Raw genomic sequence first — 23,105 nt, forward strand, 5'->3', positions numbered from 1 at the left:
TGGTTTTTTTCCTACTCCCCTGCCTGATCACATTCTCTCCCTTTTTTTTCCTTTTTTTTTTTAAATCCTCTTCTTTCTTTTTTCAAACAACCTCTTATCAATTCCTTTTATAAAATTTTTTATAATTTCCATCTTTACAGTCATATTCCATCCCTTCATCATATCAACCCTTATTTTTGTACATATATAAGTTTTTCTTTCTTTAAAATTTTGGGAGGCACTTTCTTCTAACAGATAAAAATACACCCAAAATCTAGTGTGTGGCACTGATCTATATACCAGCCTGATCATATTTGATCACATTATGGGTTTTTTTGTTTTTTTCTGTTTTTGTTTTTATCTTTTATCTTTTTCTTTTTTTTTTTTTTTCTTTTTTCTCTCTTTCCCTTTCTTTTCCCACTGCTTCAGGTCTTTTCTGATTTGTTTAGAGTATATTTTCTGGGAACGTTGTTACCCTGTTAGCATTTTCTTCTCTCATTAATCTATTCTCCTCTGGACAAAATGACAAGACGGAAAAAATCACCTCAACAAAAAGAACAAGAGGTAGTACCGACTGCCAGGGACCTACTCAATATGGACATTAGTACGATGTCAGATCTAGAGTTCAGAATCATCACTTTAAAGATACTAGCTGGGCTTGAAAAAAGCATGGAAGTTATTAGAGAAACCCTATCTGGAGAAGTAAAAGAACTAAAATCTAACCAAGTAGAAATCAAAAAGGCTATTAATGAGGTGCAATCAAATATGGGGGCACTAACTGCTAGGATAAATGAGGCAGAAGAGAGAATCAGTGATATAGAAGACCAAATGATGGAAAATAAAGAAGCTGAGAAAAAGAGAGATAAACAACTACTGGATCACAAGGGCAGAATTCGATGTTTTGGCGATACCATAAGACAAAACAACATTAGAATAACTGAGATCCCAGAAGAAGAAGAAAGAGAGGGGCAGAAGGTATAATGGGGCAAATTATAGCAGAGAACTTCCCTAATTTGGGGAAGGAAACAGGCATCAAAATCCAGGAGGCACAGAGAACCCCTCAAAATCAATAAAAATAGGTCAACACCCCAACATCTAATAGTAAAACTTATGAATCTCAGAAACAAAGAGAAAATCCTGAAAGCAGCTCGGGAGAAGAGATCTGTAACCTACAATGGTAGAAACATTAGATTGGCAACAGACCTATCCACAGAGACCTGGCAGGCCAGAAAGGACTGGCAGGATATATTCAGAGCACTAAAAGAGAAAAATATGCAGCCAAGAATACTATATCCAGCTAGGCTGTCACTGAAAATAGAAGGAGAGATAAAAAGCTTCCAGGACAAACAAAAACTAAAGGAATTTGCAAACACGAAACCAGCCCTACAAGAAATCTTGATAGGGGTCCTCTAAGCAAAGAGAGAGCCTAAAAGTAACATAGACCAGAAAGGAACACAGACAATATATGGTAACAGTCACCTTACAGGCAATACAATGGCACTAGATTCCTATCTTTCAATAATTACCCTGAGTGTTATTGGGCTAAATGCCCAAATCAAAAGACACAGGCTATCAGATTGGATTAAAAAACAAGACCCATCAATATGCTGTCTGCAAGAGACTCATTTTAGACCCAAAGACACCCCCAGATTTAAAGGGAGGGGCTGGAAAACCATTTACCATGCTAATGGACACCAAAAGAAAGCTGGGGTGGCAATCCTTATATCAGACAAATAAAATTTTAAACAAAACACTGTAATAAGAGATGAGGAAGGACACTATATCCTACTTAAAGGGTCTATCCAACAAGAAGATCTAACAATTGTAAATATCTATGCCCCTAACATGGGAGCAGCCAATTATATAAGGCAACTAATAACAAAAGCAAAGAAACACATCGACAACAATACAATAATAGTGGGGGACTTTAACACCCCCCTCACTGAAATGGACAGATCGTCTAAGCAAAAGATCAACAAGGAAATAAAGACTTTAAATGACACACTGGACCAAATGGACTTCACAGATATATTCAGAACATTCCATCCCAAAGCAACGGAATACACATTCTTCTCTAGTGCCCATGGAACATTCTCCAGAATCGATCATATCCTAGGTCATAAATCAGGTCTCAACCGGTACCAAAAGATTGGGATCATTCCCTGCTTATTTTCAGACCATGCTTTGAAACTAGAACTCAATCACAAGAGGAAAGTCGGAAAGAATTCAAATACATGGAGGCTAAAGAGCATCCTACTAAAGAATGAATGGGTCAACCAGGAAATTAAAGAAGAATTTAAAAAATTCATGGAAACCATGAAAATGAAAACACAACTATTCAAAATCTTTGGGATGCAGCAAAGGCAGTCCTAAGAGGAAAGTATATAGCATTACAAGCCTTTCTCAAGAAACAAGAAAGGTCTCAAGTACACAACCTAACCCTACACCTAAAGGAGCTGGAGAAAGAACAGAAAATAAAGCCTAAACCCAGCAGGAGAAGAGAAATAATAAAGATCAGAGCAGAAATCAATGATATAGAAACTAAAAGAACAGTAGAACAGATCAACAAAACCAGGAGCTGGTTCTTTGAAAGAATTAACAAGATTGATAAACCCCTGGCCAGACTTACCAAAAAGAAAAGAGAAATGACCCAAATCAACAAAATCATGAATGAAAGAGGAGAGATCACAACCAACACCAGAGAAATACAATTATAAGAACGTATTATGAGCAACTCTATGCCAGCAAATTAGATAACCTGGAAGAAATGGATGCATTCCTAGAGATGTATCAACTACCAAAACTGAACCAGGAAGAAACAGAAAACCTGAACAGACCTATAACCACTAAGGAAACTGAAGCAGTCATCAAAAATCTCCCAAAAAACAAAAGCCCAGGGCCAGATGGCTTCCCAGGGGAATTCTACCAAACATTTAAAGCAGAATCAATACCTATTCTTCTGAAACTGTTCCAAAGAATAGAAATGGAAGGAAAACTTCCAAACTCGTTTTATGAGGCCACCATTACCTTGATCCCAAAACCAGACAAAGACCCCATTAAAAAGGAGAACTACAGACCAATATCCCTGATGAACATGGATGCAAAAATTCTCACCAAAATACTAGCCAATAGGATCCAACAGTACATTAAAAGGATTATTCACCACGACCAAGTGGGATTTATCCCTGGGCTGCAAGGTTGGTTCAACATCTGCAAATCAATCAATGTGATACATTAACAAAAGAAAGAACAAGAATCATATGATCCTCTCAATAGATGCAGAAAAAGCATTTCACAAAGTACAGCATCCTTTCTTGATCAAAACTCTTCAGAGTATAGGGATCGAGGGTACATACCTCAATATCATAAAAGCCATCTATGAAAAACCTACAGCGAATATCATTCTCAATGGGCAAAAACTGAGAGCTTTCCCCCTAAGGTCAGGAACGCGGCAGGGTTGTCCACTATCACCACTGCCATTCAACATAGTATTAGAAGTCCTAGCCACAGCAATCAGACAACAAAAAGAAATAAAAGGCATCCAAATCAGCAAAGAAGAAGTCAAACTCTCAATCTTTGCAGATGATATGATACTTTATGTGGAAAACCCAAAAGACTCCACTCCAAAACTGCTAGAACTCATACAGGAATTCAGTCAAGTGGCAGGATATAAAATCAGTGCACAGAAGTCAGTGGCATTCCTATACACCAAAAACAAGACAGAAGAAAGAGAAATTAAGGAGTCGATCCCATTTACAATTGCACCCAAAACCATAAGATACCTAGGAATAAATCTAACCAAAGAGGCAAAGGATCTGTACTCAGAAAACTATAAAATACTCATGAAAGAAATTGAGGAAGACACAAAGAAATGGAAAAACGTTCCACGCTCATGGATTGGAAGAACAAATATTGTGAAGATGTCAATGCTACCTAGAGCAATCTACACATTCAATGCAATCCCCTCAAAATACCATCCACTTTTTTCAAAGAAATGGAACAAATCCTCCTAAAATTTGTATGGAACCAGAAAAGACCCCGCATAGCCAGAGGAATGTTGAAAAAGAAAAGCAAAGCTGGCAGCATCACAATTCCGAACTTCCAGCTCTATTACAAAGCTGTCATCATCAAGACAGCATGGTACTGGCACAAAAACAGACACATAGATCAATGGAACAGAACAGAGAGCCCAGAAATGGACCCTCAACTCTCTGGTCAACTCATCTTTGACAAAGCAGGAAAGAATGTCCAATGGAAAAAAAGTCTCTTCAACAAATGGTGTTGGGAAAATTGGATAGCCACATGCAGAATGAAACTGGACCACTTCCTTACACCACACACAAAAATAGACTCCAAATGGTTGAAAGACCTCAATGTGAGACAGGAGTCCATCAAAATCCGAAAGGAGAACACAGGCAGCAACCTCTTCGACCTCAGCCGCAGCAACTTCTTCCTAGAAACATGGCCAAAGGCAAGGGAAGCAAGGGCAAAAATGAACTATTGGGACTTCATCAAGATAAAATCTTTTGCACAGCAAAAGAAACAGTCAACAAAACCAAAAGACAACCGACAGAATGGGAGAAGATATTTGCAAATGACATATCAGATAAAGGGCTAGTATCCAAAATCTATGAAGAACTTATCAAACTCAACACCCAAAGAACAAAGAATCCAATCAAGAAATGGGCAGAAGACATGAGCAGACATTTTTCCAAAGAAGACATCCAAATGGCCAACAGACACATGAAAAAGTGCTCAATATCGCTCGGCATCAGGGAAATCCAAATCAAAACCTCAATGAGATACCACCTCACACCAGTCAGAATGGCTAAAATTAACAAGTCAGGAAATGACAGATGTTGGCGGGGATGCGGAGAAAGGGGAACCCTCCTACACTGTTGGTGGGAATGCAAGCTGGTGCAGCCAGTCTGGAAAACAGTATGGAGGTTCCTCAAACAGTTGAAAATAGAGCTACCATATGACCCAGCAATTGCACTACTGGGTATTTACCCCAAAGATACAAAAGTAGGGATCTGAAAGGGTACTTGCACCCCGATGTTTATAGCAGCAATGTCCACAATAGCAAACTGTGGAAAGAGCCAAGATGTCCATTGACAGATGAATGGATAAAGAAGAGATGGTATATATACATATACATATATATATATATATACACATACACACAATGGAATATTATGCAGCCATCAAAAGGAATGAGATCTTGCCATTTGCAACGACGTGGATGGAACTGGAGGGTATTATGCTGAGTGAAATAAGTCAAACAGAGAAAGACATGTATCATATGACCTCACTGATATGAGGAATTCTTAATCTCAGGAAACAAACTGAGAGTTGCTGGAGTGGTGCGGGGTGGGAGAGATGGGGTGGCTGGGTGATAGACACTGGGGAGGTTATGTGCTCTGGTAAGCGCTGTGAATTGTGCAAGACTGTTGAATCTCAGATCTGTACCTCTGAAACAAATAATGCAATATATGTTAAGAAAAAAAAAAAAGAAGATAGCGAGAGGGGAAGAATGAAGGGGGGGAAATCGGAGGGGTAGACGAACCATGAGACACGATGGACTCTGAGAAACAAACTGAGGGTTCTAGAGGGGAGGGGGGTGGGAGGATGGGTTAGCCTGGTGATGGGTACTGAGGAGGGCACGTTCCGCATGGAGCACCGGGTGTTATGCACAAACAATGAATCATGGAACACTATATCTAAAACTAATGATGTAATGTATGGGGATTAACATAACAATAAAAAAAATTTTTTAAAAATCAAACAGATTTAGTAAATATTGACTTGAGTCTAAGCAATGAGAAGAATTAGAAATTAAATTCTCTTCAACTTGTTCATGAACCATATTATATTAGTTATCCTCTACCATAAAGATATGAGACGGAAAATAAACTGTACTCAGTATTTCATGATATAAAACCAAAAGTAGTTTACATTAATATTAAAAAGCATTAATGGCAGAGATGACTAAAACTCTCTAAGCTATATTTAACAAAAACATTTCACATATGCCACACAATTATCTGACTCTGGTATTTTTCATCCCATGCTACATACTACTGCCAAGCTACCCTCTGTTAAGTACCACTTTGAAAGTGTCAGTCCTCCACCCAACACCTACAATCATTCTCTGCTGATTCCATCCTAAATGCCTCTGCTTCAGGCAAGGTGATGGGGAGGATGGTCTACTGCAGGATCAGAAAGAAGGCAAGACCCAGATCCCGAGCTGGATAGTAAAGGCACTCAGGGTCTTCCCAGGCCTATCTAGTCCTAATCATAGATTCCAAACTGCAGTACTCTCTCCTTCTTTTTCTGTCTTGGCAAACCTGTGTTTTTCCTCTTGCAGATCCATAAACTGTTATGTTGCAGTTATTAAAAAGACTGATGAAGAATCTCCATATTTCCTGACATAACACATTGTTTTTTAAAAGGCAGATTTTTTTAAATGTATGACACAAACTACTTTTTAATGCCTATATGCAAAAATCTGAAAAGTATATACATGAAAATATGAACCACAGTTATCTCTTGGTGGAATTTGAACTTTCTTCTTTATTCTATATTTTTCTGAATTGTCTGAGTTTTATAATGAACTTGTCTTATTTTTTAAATCAGATAAAACAAATATGTGCTACAGCATCTAAGAATCTTGAAAAAAATTATGTTAGGTGAACGAAGCCAGGCACAAAAGGCCACATATTGTATTTTTCCATTTATATGAAATGTCCAGAATAAGTAAATCCATTAAGATGCAGTCTCTCTATGGTTGTCAGAACATGGGAGCAGAGAAGTATGGGGGTTGACTGTTAATAGGTATGGAAATTCTTTTTGGAGTGATGGAAATGTTCTATAATTATATAGTAGACAGCAGTGATGGTTATACAACATATTGAATATATTAAAAACCACTGAACTATACACTTTAAAATGGTAAACTTTACATTATGTGAATTATGTCTCAATAAAAAGCAAAAATAATTTTAAAATCAGATAAAACCCTATTAAATTTTGAAAAAAAACAAACAAAGAAAAATGAATAGGCATTATCATCTGATGTCTAAGAGGCAGGCCCTAGGACCAGTACCCTGGCTCTGTACTTATCAGCTCTGTGACCTTAGTAATTTACCACTCTCTACCTCTATTTCCTCATCTGTAAAATGGAGACAATAAAAGTACCTATCTCATAATGTTGGCAGAGAATAAAGATATGGAAAGCACTCAGAGCACTGCATGACACATCGTAAGTGCCATACTGTTACCTTTTTTTATGATTATTACACCAGCACTAGAGAAGGTATGGAAAATGAGCACTCAAACCAACCATGAGAGTGTAAATTGGCAGAACCTCTCACGGAATAATGTGGCAGTATATAACGAAGTTTTATAAACCTTTATCCTTTAACCCAATAATTCTATTTCTAGGAAATTATAATAAGGACAGAAGGAAAAAACATGTATGCATACATGATTGTTAACAGGACCATTTTTTATAACAGCAAAGTAGAAAATGGCCTAAGTATCCATCTGTTGGGAATTAAATTATTGACGAAATACTATGCAGCCATTAAAGTATATAGTAGAAACGCATATACTGATATGGAAAGACAAAGATCCACTATGAAGTGAAGAAAAGCAGGTTATAAAACTATACAGGGCTACAATCCAACTTATGTTTTACAACATACACATGTTTACATACGTATTTTAAGATTTTTACAAGTACAATTAGCACATTTCCTCCATCAAAATTTTTTAAATATAAATAAGTAAATCTAAACACAATATCGCCTTTTGGCTCAATTTTTAACCACTATTCCTTAGTGTCTGCAACACTAAGTGAATAGGCAGTAGCCAGAATCCAGGAAAGTCACCCACAAAGACAAAAATCTACAAAACAAGCTACAAGTTGGCACTGGAGAACCTGACATTATTTTAAAAGAGCATTTAAAAAGGACTTCACAGGGGTGCCTAGGTGGCTCAGTTGGTTAAGTGTCTGCCTTCAGCTCAGGTCATGATCCCGGAGTCCCAGGATTGAGCCCTGCATCGGGCTGCCTGCTCAGCAGAGAGCCCGCTTCTCCCTCTGCCCCTCACCCTGCTTGTGCTCTCTCTCTCACTCTCACTCTCTCGCACGCGCTCTCTCAAATAAATAAAATCTTAAAAAAATAAAAAAAGGACTTCACAAAATTCTGCTGCATTAGGAGGAGTTTCAGACTTGCAGTTCCAATTATTTGATTAAATAACTCTATGGTATTGGGCAAGCACTAAGTCTCTCCCCAGTTCCCTGGAGTAAAAATGGGTATAATAATCTCTCATAGGTTTTCAAGGAGTAAATGAGATCTTTACAAAAGAGCAATGGAAACTATACAGGATACTTTTCCTCTTTAGGTGAAACAACCAAAACCAAAACTTTACCTTTTTTTTTTTTTTAAAGATTTTATTTATTTATTTGAGAAAGAGAGACAGAGAGAGCACAAGTGGGAGGGGGCAGACAGTGAGAGACAAGCAGACTCCCCCCTGAACAGAGAGCCCCACATGGGGCTCAATCCCAGGACCCTGGGATAATGACCTGAGCCAAAGTTAGATACTTAATTGACTGAGCCACCCAAGTGCTCCCAAAAACAAAACTTTAAAAAGACACAATCACAACCCCAGGAAACAGCTGTAAAATAGTGAAGAATAAAAAATTAAAAAATCATTCCGGGCGCCTGGGTGGCTCAGTCATTAAGCGTCTGCCTTTGGCTCCGGTCATGATCCCAGGGTCCTAGGATCGAGCCCCTCATCGGGCTCCCTGCTCTGACGGAGGCCTGCTTCTCCCTCTCCCACTACCTCTCTTGAGTTCCCTCTCTCGCTGTGTCTGTCAAATAAGTAAATAAAATCTTAAAAAAAAAAAAAATCCCTAGGTCTAATTAAGCAATAATTAGGAAATACTTATGATCTGAACTTAAAGAAGGGACCAATAAAGGTAAACACACAGCACCACCTAAAAAAAAAAAAAAAAAAATACCTTAAACCACTTTAAAGAAAAAAAAAGTATAAAAAAAAGGAACACAGGACACTAAACACGGACTAAAATGACTTGTGAACAATGAGGAACCTAAATGTATCATTTAGGCCATAAACAACAGAACTGATACAGAAATATCAGCGGTTTAGATTCACTTGCAAAACAGTATTAAAGCTAACAAGGCAAAATAAACTTAAAAATCCCAAAAGAGGGGTGGGTGGGTGGCTCAGTTGGCTGGGCATCTGCCCTCAGGTTGGATCATAATCCCAGGGCTCCCTGCTCAGCGGGGAGTCTGCTTCTCCCTCTGCCACTACCCCCCCGCCCCGCCGGCTCGTGAGCTCTCTCACAAAAATAAATAAAATATTTAAAAAAAGAAAAAAGTTCAAAATTTTTGTGGGGTAAAATGAAGCAATTTCAGCATAAACATTAAGATATTACTGGGGAGAATGGCAATCATCACAGATTTCTTCTTTGTATTTTTCCATATTCCTCAAGTTTTTTTTTTTTATTAAAAGATTTTATTTATTTATTTGACAAAGAGAGACAGCGAGAGAGGAAACACAAGCAGGGTGAGTGGAAGAGGGCTTCCCGCGGAGCAGGGAGCCCGATGCAAGGCTCGATCCCAGGACCCCGGGATCATGACCTGGGCCGAAGGCAGACGCTTAACGACTAAGCCACCCAGGCACGTCATATTCCTCAAGTTCTTTACATCAAAAAAATACTGCCTTTATAACAACAACAACAAAAAAAAAAGTGTGGGTTTTTCTTTTTTCTTTTTAACCATGGAAGAGAAAAACTCAGAATGTCTGCACAAAAATAAGAGAAATGGAACTGTACCTGAAAACATAATACCTGCCAAAGTTTCTGAAGGCAGAAGAATGTGTTAAGAACTTCAGAACCTGAAATGACTTTTCAAAAAATGATGAGACAACTGAGCCATGAAAAATACATGACACCTGTAAAAAAGAAATTGATTCAAATAGTAACAAAGGATTAACAGTAAAGCATCTAATAAACTGAAAGCAAATACTGAGGGAATTTTAAGATTTAAACAGAATTTCAAAGTGCATGAGAAGAGAATGTATGCCAACTCCTAAATGCCTCATTTATCCCATGAGAGAAGCTAATAATGGAACTAATTGTAGGAATAATGAAAATAGTTCTGTTAAAACAATGTTTCTAACAATGAAAAAGGGGGGGGAGGGGAGGAGGAAGGGGATAAATGGGTTGACATTATCTCCCTTAAAAGAAACTAAGAATTTAAATTCCATTAAAGAAACTACATATACAGGGGAAATGAGGGATTTTAAAAAATGAAATGGTTGGTTATAATTAAAAAAAGACAGTAATGAGTGTTGACCAGGATGTGGAGAAATTGGAACCCTCACACATTGCTGGTGAAAATGTAAAATGGTGCAGCCACTTTGGAGTACAGTTTGGCAGATCCTCAAAATGTTAAACGTAGGGTTTACCATATGACCCAGCAATTCTACTCCTAGGTATAAGAGAACTGAAAACATATGTCCACACATAAATTTGTACATGAATTTTCATAGAAGCATTATTCATAATAGCCAAAAAAACCAACCCAAATGTCCATCACCTGATAAATGGATAAACGGAATGTAGTATGCACATATATCCATGTAATTTCATATTATTCAAACATAAAATGGGTATGAAACACGGACACATGCTACAACATGGATGAACCTTGAAAATACGCTAAATGAAAGAAGCCAATCACAAAAGACCACATATTGTATAACTCCATTTATAGGAAATGTCCAAAATAGGCAAATATACAGCAAAAGGTATATTAGTGGCTGCCTAGAGCTGGGGGACTGGGGTTTGGGGAGTGAACGCTAAAGAGTATGAAGTTTCTTTGGAGCAGGACGAAAATGTTCTACAACTGATTGTGGTGATGGGTGTACAATCTTGTGTCCACACTACTAAAAAATACTGGATTATACACTTTAAAAAATGAGGATGATGATGGAGGGTAGCACAAATTTCATAATTACTTCATTTAATGTAAGTGGGTGAATGCTTATAAAAACAAATAGTCTATATCTGTATTGGTAAACAAATCCCAACATTTAAAAACTACAAGACAGGGCGCCTGGGTGGCTCAGTTGGTTAAGCGACTGCCTTCGGCTCAGGTCATGATCCTGGAGTCCCGGGATCGAGTCCCGCATCGGGCTCCCTGCTCGGCAGGGAGTCTGCTTCTCCCTCTGACCCTCCTCCCTCTCATGCTCTCTGTCTCTCATTCTCTCTCAAATAAATAAATAAAATCTAAAAAAACAAAAAACTACAAGACAAACACAAATCCAAAAAAGGATGGACATCATTATGACTTCAGGAGATACTTTTGTTTTCGTTTTTTTGAGAGAAAGAGAGAGAGAAGGCACATACATGCGAGTGGGGTGGGGTGGGGTAGGGGGTGGAATCCGAAGTGGGCTCCACGCTCAGTGTGGAGCCCCACAGGGTGTTCCATCCCACGACCCCAAGATCATGATCTGAGCCTAAATCAAGTCAGACACTTAGCCAACTGAGCCACCCAGGCGCCCCTACAGGAGACGCTTTAAATCCATCCTACACAAAAATAAAAGTACAAGAAAAAAAAATGAAATAAATAAAATTCAATGCGTATGTCCCAAATAGAATAACAAAAATGTAAGAAAAGCTGAAAAACTATGAAAAATAAACCTATTATCATTGTAATTGGAGGCTTCACTATTTCATTAACTGGAGATGACAAAACAAAGAATTAAAAAGTGGGCGCCTGGGTGGCTCAGGCGTTAAGCATCTGCCTTCGGCTCAGGTCATGATCCCAGCGTCCTGGGATCAAGCCCCGCATGGAGCATGAAGCCCCGCATCGGGCTCCCTGCTCCGCGGGAAGCCTGCTTCTCCCTCTCCCACTCCCCCTGCTTGTGTTCCCTCTCTTGCTGTGTCTTTCTCTGTCAAATAAATAAAATCTTAAAAAAAAAAAAAGAATTAAAAAGTATGGAACTGATATAAAGCATAAATTAAACTATTCCCTTTGGTAGGACCCAACCTGGCAGAATCAGTTTCAGGAGAAAAGATTTAGACAGACAGATACATAGGGATAGATACAGAAAGAAACTATGATAAGGCAAATGTGGTAAAATCTTAACAACTGGGAAACCTGTGTATGTTACTGAACTTTTCTCTAAGTTTGAAATTAAGTCAAAATAAAAAAATTTTTAAGTAAAATTAATATTTATATAACAGGGGACTAAGAAGCCAAGGATGTAACACTTTTTTTCCTGGACTACAAGGATCTTACACAAAATCTGTTCTACTGGGATGCAGAGAGACACTGAATTTTAATACAAAAAGCTACAAATTCTATGACCCATTCTTAAATCATAATGTAAAACCACAAAACAAAGTATCTGTAACATATCCACACTTACATGTTTTATAACAATGATGAGAGGAATTTTATCTGAAATGCCTCTCATGGTAAGGAAAAAGACACGTAATGATCAGCTGCCACCTAAAGAATGTAGAAAGAGGAAAAAAAAGGGAAAGTTGAGGGGGAAAGGTAGTACTAAGATATAAAATTAATAAAGCAAAAATAGATATACTAAAAACATCATTAGAGAACATTTCAAGGAAAATGGTAAAATCAGAAATAGCAGGGTAGCTTTCAAATATGAAGAGGCAGAAGGTGGATTCAAGGAAAGGGTTGAGAAGCAAAAGAATGGAGTACAGAAGTTGCAAGGAGCATTGGCAGGAGAGGTGCTCAGGGTTGGGCACTGCAGAAATAAGGATTTGCATCCAATTTGGTCATGGTGAATAACAGGAATGAGGAAAGAAATATACACCAATTTGACTCTCCTCCAAACAGGCTCTCCATCTCAAATTAAAAGCATCACACTTCACACCACCTCCTACAGCACAAGATCCAGAAACTAAGGGAGAACGAGATCAATGAAAGCCTAGCTGGGCGGGGATTGGCAAAGCGAGTGCTCACGCCCCAGTGGACAGCTATGGCTGACTTTTGCCATGTAGAAACAAGAGCCCAGTGTTGCCAATACCTCCATAGTTTAGAAGGGAAGACCATAATCCAGACTTTTAAGTGAAACCTCTGAATTTTTAATGGTTAGTAACCAATGCAATTTTTAAAAACACTGTGCAGTCCAAACAATGGCTCTCAGTTCTCCCCACATCCACTGTCGTTCTCTGTCCCTGTGCTCTCAGTCTCTTTTCTTCTCCCGATCACCTTCATCAATGCTAGACTTTGCTTTCCAAAACCATGATGTCACTCAAATCCTTTAAGTTTCCCTTCGTCTTCAGAGCAAGTACCAAACCTTCTGTGCAGCCTTCAAGGCCTTCCACTAATGTGGCAACGTGTGACTGTGACTCATCTCCTGCTTTAATCCCCACACCCTAATATCCCAAAAGATTCCCTCTGCTGCCCCATCTTTGTACTTTTTCTATCTCCATTCCCTCGGCCTAGAATACCCACCCTTCCCAGCTCTCCTCAGTTTCTATGTTAATTCAGTTATTCATTCTACAAATAAATATGTAAGGGGCACCTAATTTTGTGCCAGACACTATTCTAGGCACAGTCAATAGAGAGGTGAGCAAAACAAACAAAACTCCCTGCCCTCTCGGAGCTACGCAGAGGAGACAGATAACATGTAGAGTAGGTCACATAGGAAAAGGTGCTTTGGAACAGGAAAAAAGCATTAAGAAAGATTAAGGTGGAAGAGGGGCAGAGGGGATGGAAGGTGGAAAAGGCTGAAATTTTAAGGCATTATTTTGAAAGTGACAGTAAAGACCTGAAGGAGCTGAGGGGATAAATAACTGGGATAAGAAGTTTCCAGGCAAAAGGAATATCAACAGCAAAGTCCTCAGGCAAAAGTGTGCCTAGTGTTTGAAGCTAACATTCTACTCTGCCTGTAAGGCCCAACTGAGTGCCACTTACTCAGGGACTGTTTTTTGATTCCTACAAATCAGAATTAATCACTCCCTCAACACTGTACTTGTATCTTCCTTAGGTCACCTGGATAATGAAAACTTTCTTTTCAAGCATGTATGAGTGACCACTGATCAATAAATCAGGAGTCAGCTAGGAAATCATTTAAAATGAGTCAGTAGGCAATCATTTAAAAATGAGACATACACATTTTGAACTTCACACATATACATACACTTCCTCATGTAGCACCAAAACCTTTGGGTCTACCAAATGCAGTCCCCTCCTTTCTTGGATAAGCTACACCTATAACCTATTATCTACAATGTCCATTTTCCTTTCCTTTAAAGTAAAAGGGAGACCTAAAAATACTTGAAACTTTTGTAAGAGCAGAATCCTTCCAGAGATTTATAAGGTTTCCCCAATCTGTTTCAGATTCATTGAAAGGCAATTCTCTCGGGGCGCCTGGGTGGCTCAGTTGGTTAAGCCACTGCCTTCAGCTCAGGTCATGATCCTGGAGTCCCGGGATCGAGTCCCGCATCGGGCTCCCTGCTGGGCCGGGAGTCTGCTTCTCCCTCTGACCCTCCGCCTTCTCATGCTCTGTCTCTCTATCTCATTCTCTCTCTCAAATAAATAAATAAAATCTTTTAAAAAAAAAAAAAAGGCAATTCTCTAGCCTCTAATCTTTATCAAGTCTTTCCAAAGCATTTCATAAAAAAACAACTTTTTGCATTAATACTGTACCAATTTGAGTAATTTTTATTAATTTATACTCAAAGGGCCACTGGTATAAATAAGTTTGAGAACACAAATGATTTTTTTCTTGGTAAGCAGAGAAATAAAGGAAACACAAGCAAACTAGAGCTAACCTCCCAGCTTAAGCATCTGTGTGCTATAGGAATTGGTTAGTATGGTTTACTAACTAAGGGAATGTCTAATCCAAAATGTTATCATCAAGCCCAGCAAAGGATCTGAATAGACGTTTCTCCAAACAAGATATGTAAATAGCCAATAAGTACATAAAAATGTGCTCAAGATCACTAGTCATTAGGGAAATGCAAATCAAAACCACACTGATATACAACTTCACATCCACAAGGATGGCTATAATCAAAAAGACAATAACAAGTATTGGCCAGGATATGGGGAAATTGGAACCCTCATTGCTGGTGAAAATGTACAATGGTACAGCTGCTTTAGAAAACAGTTTGGGGGGCGCCTGGGTGGCTCAATCATTAAGCATCTGCCTTCGGGTCAGGTCATGATCCCAGGGTCCTGGGATCGAGCCCTGCATCGGGCTCCCTGCTCAGCAGGGAGTCTGCTTCTCCCTCTCCCACTCCCCCTGCTTGTGTTCCCTCTCTCGCTGTGTCTCTCTGTCAAATAAATAAAATCTTAAAAAAAAAAAGTTTGAGAGTTCCTCAAAATGTTAAACATGAAGTTACCACATGACTGAGAAATTTTATTCCTAGGTACACACCCTAGAGAATTGAAAACATATGTCCAGCACTGTGAATTGTGTAAGACTGATGAGTCACAGGCCTGTACCCCCAAAACAAATAATACATTATATGTTAATTTTTAAAAAATAAAAAATAAAAAAATAAAATCATTGATGAAAATATGATTAATAGTTTTTTTTAAAGATTTTATTTATTTATTTGGCAGAGAGAGACACAGCGAGAGAGGGAACACAAGCAGGGTGAGGGGCAGAGGGAGAAGCAGGCTTCCCGCCTAGCAGGGAGCCCGATGCGGGGCTCGATCCCAGGACGCTGGGATCATGACCCGAGCTGAAGGCAGTTGCCCAACCGACTGAGCCACCCAGGCGCCCCTGATTAATAGTTTTTAATAGAAACTGGTTCACATATAATTTCCAAAGCCTTTAATCGATTTCCCACTCATGTGAAATAAAGTTAAGACTTTCCAGGAAAAAAAAAAAGAAAACATATGTCTACACAAAAATATCCACATGAATGTTCTTAGCAGTATTATTCATCGTAGATGAAAAGTGGAAACAACCCAAATGTCCATCAACTGATAAATGGATAAACAAAATGTGGTATGTATCCATACAATGGAATATTATGCAACCAACCATAAAAAAGCATTGAAGTTCTGACACATGCTACAACATAGATGAACCTTGAAAACATTATACTAAGTGAAAGAAGCCAACCACAAAAGGCCACATGGTGTTTGATTCCATTTATATGCAATGTCCAAAAAAGCAAATCCATAGAGACTGAAAGTAGATTAGCAATTGCCAGGGGTTGTGGGGAGACAGGAACACGAAGTGACTGTGACTGCTTATAGGTATGGGGTTTCTTTTTGGGGTGATGAAAATGTTCTGTCATTAGATAGTCAAGATGGATGTACAACTTTGTGACTATATTTAATTGTACACCTTTTAAAAATTCCAGTGCTGTCAGTGTTCAATAAATGCTTATGGGGGGTGGGGGGATGTTGAGAGAAACCCCAGATGTATTAGAGATTTCTTCATATAGATTTTTTTTTTTAAAAATTTTATTTATTTGAGAGAGAATGAGAGAGAGCACATGAGAGGGGGGAGGGTCAGAGGGAGAAGCAGACTCCCTGCCGAGCAGGGAGCCCGATGCGGGACTCGATCCAGGGACTCCAGGATCATGACCTGAGCCGAAGGCAGTTGCTTAACCAACTGAGCCACCCAGGCGCCCAATTTCTTCATATAGATTTATAAGAGGCTAACTACTTCTGTTAGAATATAAAGCCCCTAAAGGCAGGAATGGCCTCTCATTTATTTCCCTTAACATCTAGCATATTGGAGTACCCAAAGCAGGTACTCAATCAAGGTTCATAAATAAATACCCACATATTACATACCAGGGATCTAGAAGTCCTGATCGAAATTCCACACAGATTTAAAAAAATTCACTTTTTAGTCCCCCAACTCCTGAATTGCCACCAAGAAGGCATGTCTCTTAATATGAAGTTTATACTACCGGTACCATCCTTACTACCATATCACAAGCCAGAGGACCCACTTCTAACTTGCGACATTAAAAAAACCTTGTTCAAATTCTCCACCTTATATCTATCACCAAATGTCACTTATTGGTCTCTCAGTAGGTTTTTCCACTTCTTTAACCACATTCCCTAAGATAGAAATGCTCACATATTAAGCCTCATCTGTTCTTTTCAAACAACCTAGAGTCAAAAAGAAGCATTGTCATTATCTTCATGTTACAAATGAGAAAAAAAAATGCCATGTTTAAGGTCACCTGGTCCCTTAGGTTCAAAGTTCATCTTTCTTCACATAAATCATGTATTTCCAAACTTTTTTCTCTTTGGATGAACAGGGAACTTTCTAATAAGTTAGATTTTAAGGGGCACCTGGGTGGCTAAGATGGTTGCCCGTCTGCCTTCAGCTCAGGTCATGATCCCAGGGTCCTGGGATAGAGGCCCCTATCAGGCTCCCTGCTCATCAGGGAGCCTGCTTCTCCCTCTTCCTCCTCTCCCTCTGCTGTGCGCCCGCTCTCTCGCTCTCTCACGCGCTCTCTCTCGCTATCAAATAAATAAATCTTTAAAAAAAAAAAATTAGATTTTAAAAGAGTAAGTACAAATAAGATATAAAACACCAAAGCAATAAAGTCCAGAATGACTGGAGAGCTGAGGCATGAGGACTATAAAAAAAGGCTTGTTTAGGGCACCTGGGTGGCTCAGTTGGTTAAGCGACTGCCTTTGGCTCAGGTCATGATCCTGGAGTCCCTGGATCGAGTCCAAATCGGGCTCCCTGCTCGGCAGGGAGTCTGCTTCTCCCTCTGACCCTCCCGACCCTCCCCCCTCTCATGCTCTCTCTCTCTCAGTCTCTCTCTCAAATAAATAAATAAAATCTAAAAAAAAAAAAAAAGGCTTGTTTAGAACAAGAAAGAAGATGGGAAGATGTTATAATATCAAGAGATGATAAGAACAAATACAGACCCATTCAGCTTCTTCTTTGCTTTGGTAATCTTCATCAGGAGCTTGATCTTGAAGGGTAGAACTCTGATAAAAGGAAGCTAACATCTGAGGTAAGTAGCATGAAGAAAGGATACAGAATACAGAGCTAGTTCAAAAGAATTTGCATTCTGATTGACTTATTTCCCTTAGTACAATACCCTCTAGTTCCATCTACGCAGTTGCAAATGGCAAGATTTCATTTTTTTGATGGCTGAGTAGTCAATCAGAGAAAGACAATTAAACCATATGATCTCACTCATATGTGGAATTTAAGAAACAAAACAGAGGATCATAGGGGAAGAGAGGAAAAAATAAAATGACAAAATCAAAGAGGAAGACAAACATAAAAGACTCTTAATCATGGGACACAAACTGAGGATTGCTGGAGGGGAGGGGGATGGGGTAACTGGGTGATGGACATTAAGGAGGGCATGTGATGTAATGAGCACTGGGTATTATATAAGACTGATGAATCACGGACCTCTACCTCTGAAACTAATAATACATTATATGTTAATTAATTGAATTTAAATAAAAATAAAATAAAACAAATAAATCCCATAGGACTGTGAGCAACCCAAGGGCAGGGAACCTCTTTTCTTGAACTTTATAATTAGGTATAATGCTATGCCCAATTGAGAATAAAAATGAAAAATGAATGAATGGGAAAAAAAAAGAATTTGCATTCTGATCTAAACAAATCACACTCCATGATACTGAAAAAACTTTTAGATCTGACTGCTGATTATCTAAGCTATCTTGACAAGATGCCAGAAGACCAGAAATGAAGGAATGCATGCTCAATTTTCAAAAAAGGACAAATGCCAATCCAGGAAAACATCTATGGGTAAACTTGCCATAAAAGTAAAAGCCACTTGGGCTCTTTATTAAGGCAGATTATACAACATTTGCTATTAGATAGGATTACTAAAATGGAAAAAAGGAGAATGATACAGACATATACATAACCGATTCTAACAAGATGATCTGACAGAATCTTTAAATAATAAGCTAGTGAACAAAATGGGAAAATGTTGAACAGCAGAAGTTCAAAAATCTGTTAAACTCTATAAGGAGGATGCATAGCTGGTTGAACATCTGGTTGATTAATGTTATCAACATCAACCAATTCATTAGGAAGTCTCTAGTAAAATGTCACAGTTGCATCCTTTTCCATGATCTAGACAACTTCTATTAATTTAATAAAGCCATAGACCTGCTCTTTAGATTTGCAAGGGCCACAATGCTGTGAATGACGAAAACACACAAAGCCTGACAGAGTCAGACTCCAGAAAGGTCAGAGGAGGCTGAAATGATGATTCAAAATTAAAAATGAAAATTAACAGGGACTTAACTATAGGAAACAAACTGAGGGTTGCTGGAGGGGCGGTGGGTGGGGGATGGGGTAACTGGGTGATGTGCATTAAGGAGGGCACTTGAAGTAATGAGCACTGGGTGTTGTTTGTTACTGATGAATCACTAAATTCTACCTTGAAACTAATAATACAATATACATTAATTAAATTGAATTTTTAAAAAAATTTTTTTAAAAATTAACAGAAAGTCAAGGCAAGCATTTAGATTTTGAAACTCAAATATAGGAATAAAGGAATAAACTTCAGTTTATGTGGGAAATACCTGGGTAATAAAAGCGACTACAAAAAAAAAATCTATGTAAAATCTCAAGATGCATTAATAGATACACACTATAGTTCTTAAAAAATTATCTTTTTCCATATGAATCACTCCTGGATTTTCATCCTAGAAACAGCTATAACAAGAATCTACAAAAATTAACAAATAGAGTTTTAGTTAAAACTCTAGCTTTATTTTTTTTAAAGATTTTATTTATTTATTTGAGAGCGAGAGCTAGAGCAGGAAGAGAGGGAGAGGGAGAAGCGGACTCCCCCACTGAGCAGGGAGTTTGATTCGCGGCTCAATCCCAGGACCCCTGGGATCATGACCTGAGCCAAAGGCAGACAGATGTTTAACTGACTAAGCCACCCAGGCACCCCAAAACTCTAGGTTTAGACCCAGAGTTCACATGAATCTTAGCATTAGAAAACATTTTATTTGATAAGCCTAATTTATTGACATGTACATCAATACGTCCTTGAAAGAAGGCTAGATATTATCAAATCCAAGTCCCTTTCTTAATGGAAGAGGAAATTCAGAAAAATTAACTTGCTCCGAATAGCACAGCTACTTAGCAAGCGCCATGATCTCCAAATGAGTCCTCTTTTCCTACACCATGTGGGTTTCCAGCCCTCTGTGTCCTTTCTTAAAAGTTGTACTTTGCACTAAAGAATTAGAAAACATACACAAAAACATCCATCAACACACACTGTATTTTGCTAAAGACAAATTAGCTTAGCAAGAACAAATAATCACAGCACATTAGCCAGTAAAATATTTTGACATGGTTTGATAACAACAAGTATTTGCTACAAAAAGGTACTCCAATATTCAAATGGTTTTTATTCTTAACCATGAATGTGATTATTTATTAAAGCATTATCCCCTATCCCACTTAACATTAGAAAAATAAAGTGAAAGTTATTACATGGATGGAAAAGCTTTTTAATGGACATGCCATTGTTTACAGTGCTCAAAATCCCTCCCCTATCATAAAATACACCATTATGAAAATTACTAAGAGATTTTAGAACTTGAAATCTAAAGAGCAAGCCAAAGGTTTTCTTCACATAGGGTAGCATCTGTGCTGAGGCCCTCTTGCTCCCTCCTCACTCCCCCAGAAACAATGCCCCTTCAATAGCCCAAAGGTACAAAGGTTGTCAGGCTGGCAGGCCAGTGGATCCCCCGGTGGCCTGAAGCCCATCCTCTTTCCCCTCCTCCTTCTCCTCCCCTCCCACCCCCCACCATGCCTCTTCTTCCGCCCCCTAGGTTTAGAGAAGACAAGTGGAGAATTAAGAATTGATAAAAGGTAAGTTAGCAAGGCTGTGGCTTATGATCACTACCATCTGCTAGGCCAGCTCCAGAAGCACCCACCCACCCCTAAATCAGACCTGGAAGCTTCTCCTTGCCCCAGGGCTCCTCTGGGACCCCTTTTGAAAGGAAGAAGGAACTTTACTGCCCAGATACCCTCACCGCCAGTCACTTCCATTAGAGCCCCAGCAGGCTCTTTGTTTCCAAGCGCGCGGGGGGGGGGGGGGGGGGGGGGTAGAAGGGGAGAGGTCACTCCCTTGCTCCGGGTGCTGCCAGTCTCCAGGCCCTCCCGCAAAGCATACAAACACGCGCACAGGATCATTCTCTTTGACCTGGTTCCCTCTTTCCACACCACCTTAAAAACCCAGGGTCACACCTAGCTACACAGAGGCACTTCCTGAGATCTAACTACCTCTTTCTATACCCAAACACTACACGGGATGACACCCTAACTCCCTCCCTCTGAATGGACACAAACGGGGTTCACTCCAGGACTTCCATCCTTCTTCCTCAATGCATACCCCAGGGTATATCTCGAGCCCCATGCAGAACGCACAAATACACAGGGTCATTTCCTGGGCCCCAAGACTTTACCCTACTGACACCCAAGACCCCGCTGGTCACTCCAAGCCCCCAGAGTCCACCTCTGAACCCAAAGGACATACACACACACACACACACACACACGGTCACTTCTACCATAGTCAATCCACGTCCTCTGGGCCACCCGTTCGTTCCCTTTACCCACAGGATCACTCCAAGACCCCAGTGTCCTAAGAACCTCCCCAGCACATGGTCACTCCCTTGGCTCTCAGGCTCGGCCCCCCCAGCCCCTCACCGTCTCTCACTCACACACACACACACACAATCCCTGCCTCCCCTGAGCCTTCACAACACAAACACGCTCTCCCGCGTGCACACCCACGGTCACAGCAGGAGCCCCAGCCGGCTTCCCCCGCCTCGCCGGGTCCCGTCCCCACCACCTCACCGCACGCCGGGCCGCTCTCGCCCAGACACTCGACACACACGGTCGCACGCACGGCCACTCCCCATGCCCAACGCGGGGCCCCGAGCCCGCAAGGCACGCTCGCGCCCTGCCCTCCGCCCTCGCTCCCCGCCGGGCCCGGCTCTCCTGGAGCCCCGCGCCCGGGCCTTTCCCAGCGCCGCCACCAGGACGGGGAGGGCGGCGGCAGCGGAGGGAGGGAGGGGCCGCAGGGGCGGGCTCCGGCCGCTCCTACCTGAGCAGTTGATGCTCTTGCCTTTGCCACCGGGACAGTCCCCGCCGCCGCCGCTGCCGCCACCCGGGGGCTGGTTGGACGCGCGGCTCCCGGGCAGAGAGAAGGCGAAGAGCAGAAGCACCGACGTGTAGCAGCAGAAGGCGAGCGGGGGCGCGGCAGGCAGCCGAAGCGGCGCCTCAGCGGCCGCGGCACCCATGACTAGCGCCCCTGGACGGCGGGAAGCGCAGGGACCCGCAGGCCCGGGGCATCCAGCCGCGCGCCGGGAGCCCCGCCGCTGCCTCGGCGCCTCCTAGCAGTCGCGCCGCTGCGCCCGGGAGCAGCGCCTCAGCATCCCGGTCCCACCCGCAGCGCCCGCCAGGCCCCGGCCCGCCGCGCTCGGGACGGAGTCGGAGAGTCTGGGCGCGTGCGACGGTCGCGGGCGCGCGAGGGCGCGCGCGAGGGTGCGAGCCCGCGCGTGGGGGGGGCGGAGACCGAGGCTGGGGGCGTGAACGGGCGCGCGCGCGGCGGGCGAGGGTCGCGGGGCGGGGGCAGGCCCAGCCCCTCACTCGCCGCTCGCCTTCCCTTTGTGTCCGCGGTCGTCGCCACCGCGTCACAAAGACCCCGGCCCGCCCGGTGAGGGGCGCGTGACAGAGCCGCGGGCGGGAGGGGTGGCTGCGACCCCGCCCCGCGCACACCCCCAGCGCCCGCGTCGGCAGCTCCGCCCCCGCCCGCGGCCGGCGCCGCCTCCGGGGGAGCTATTGTTCCTGCGGCGGGGCGGGAGCGCCGAGGGCGGGGGTCGCGCGTGCTCCTCGTCTGGGCCGCGGGGGGCTGGCGGGCGCCGGGGATGCTCCGTAGGCGCTACCCTGACAGACATTTTTGCCGCCCTTTGCAAGTGGTTTTGAAGCATTTCCTTCGCCCAGCAGCCGGGCTGGGAAAGAAGGGCAGGTGGTCAATTATACATCTATTTTCTAGGTGAAGAAATTGAGCCGCGGAGAGGTGAAGGTGACTTGTCCAA

The 23,105-nt window shown here is 41.4% G+C and overlaps 1 protein-coding gene across 2 annotated transcripts in view; it reads right to left on the reverse strand.

Annotated features, from left to right (window-relative positions):
• The window catches only part of LOC118017883 (tomoregulin-1), a 90,235-nt gene extending 67,817 nt beyond the window's left edge, over positions 1 to 22,418 (reverse strand). For both annotated transcript variants that reach the window (XM_035016199.1, XM_035016200.1), the window contains exon 1: positions 22,112 to 22,418. In XM_035016199.1, coding sequence (XP_034872090.1) covers positions 22,112 to 22,307 — 196 coding nt within the window. In that variant the 5' untranslated portion in view covers positions 22,308 to 22,418. The remainder of the gene's footprint in view (positions 1 to 22,111) is intronic.
• Between the last annotated feature and the right edge of the window lie 687 nt (positions 22,419 to 23,105).

The sequence above is a fragment of the Mirounga leonina genome, unplaced genomic scaffold (assembly GCF_011800145.1).
Source record: "Mirounga leonina isolate KUSES-001 unplaced genomic scaffold, KU_Mleo_1.0 Mir_170, whole genome shotgun sequence".
Classification (NCBI taxonomy): Eukaryota; Metazoa; Chordata; class Mammalia; order Carnivora; family Phocidae; genus Mirounga; species Mirounga leonina.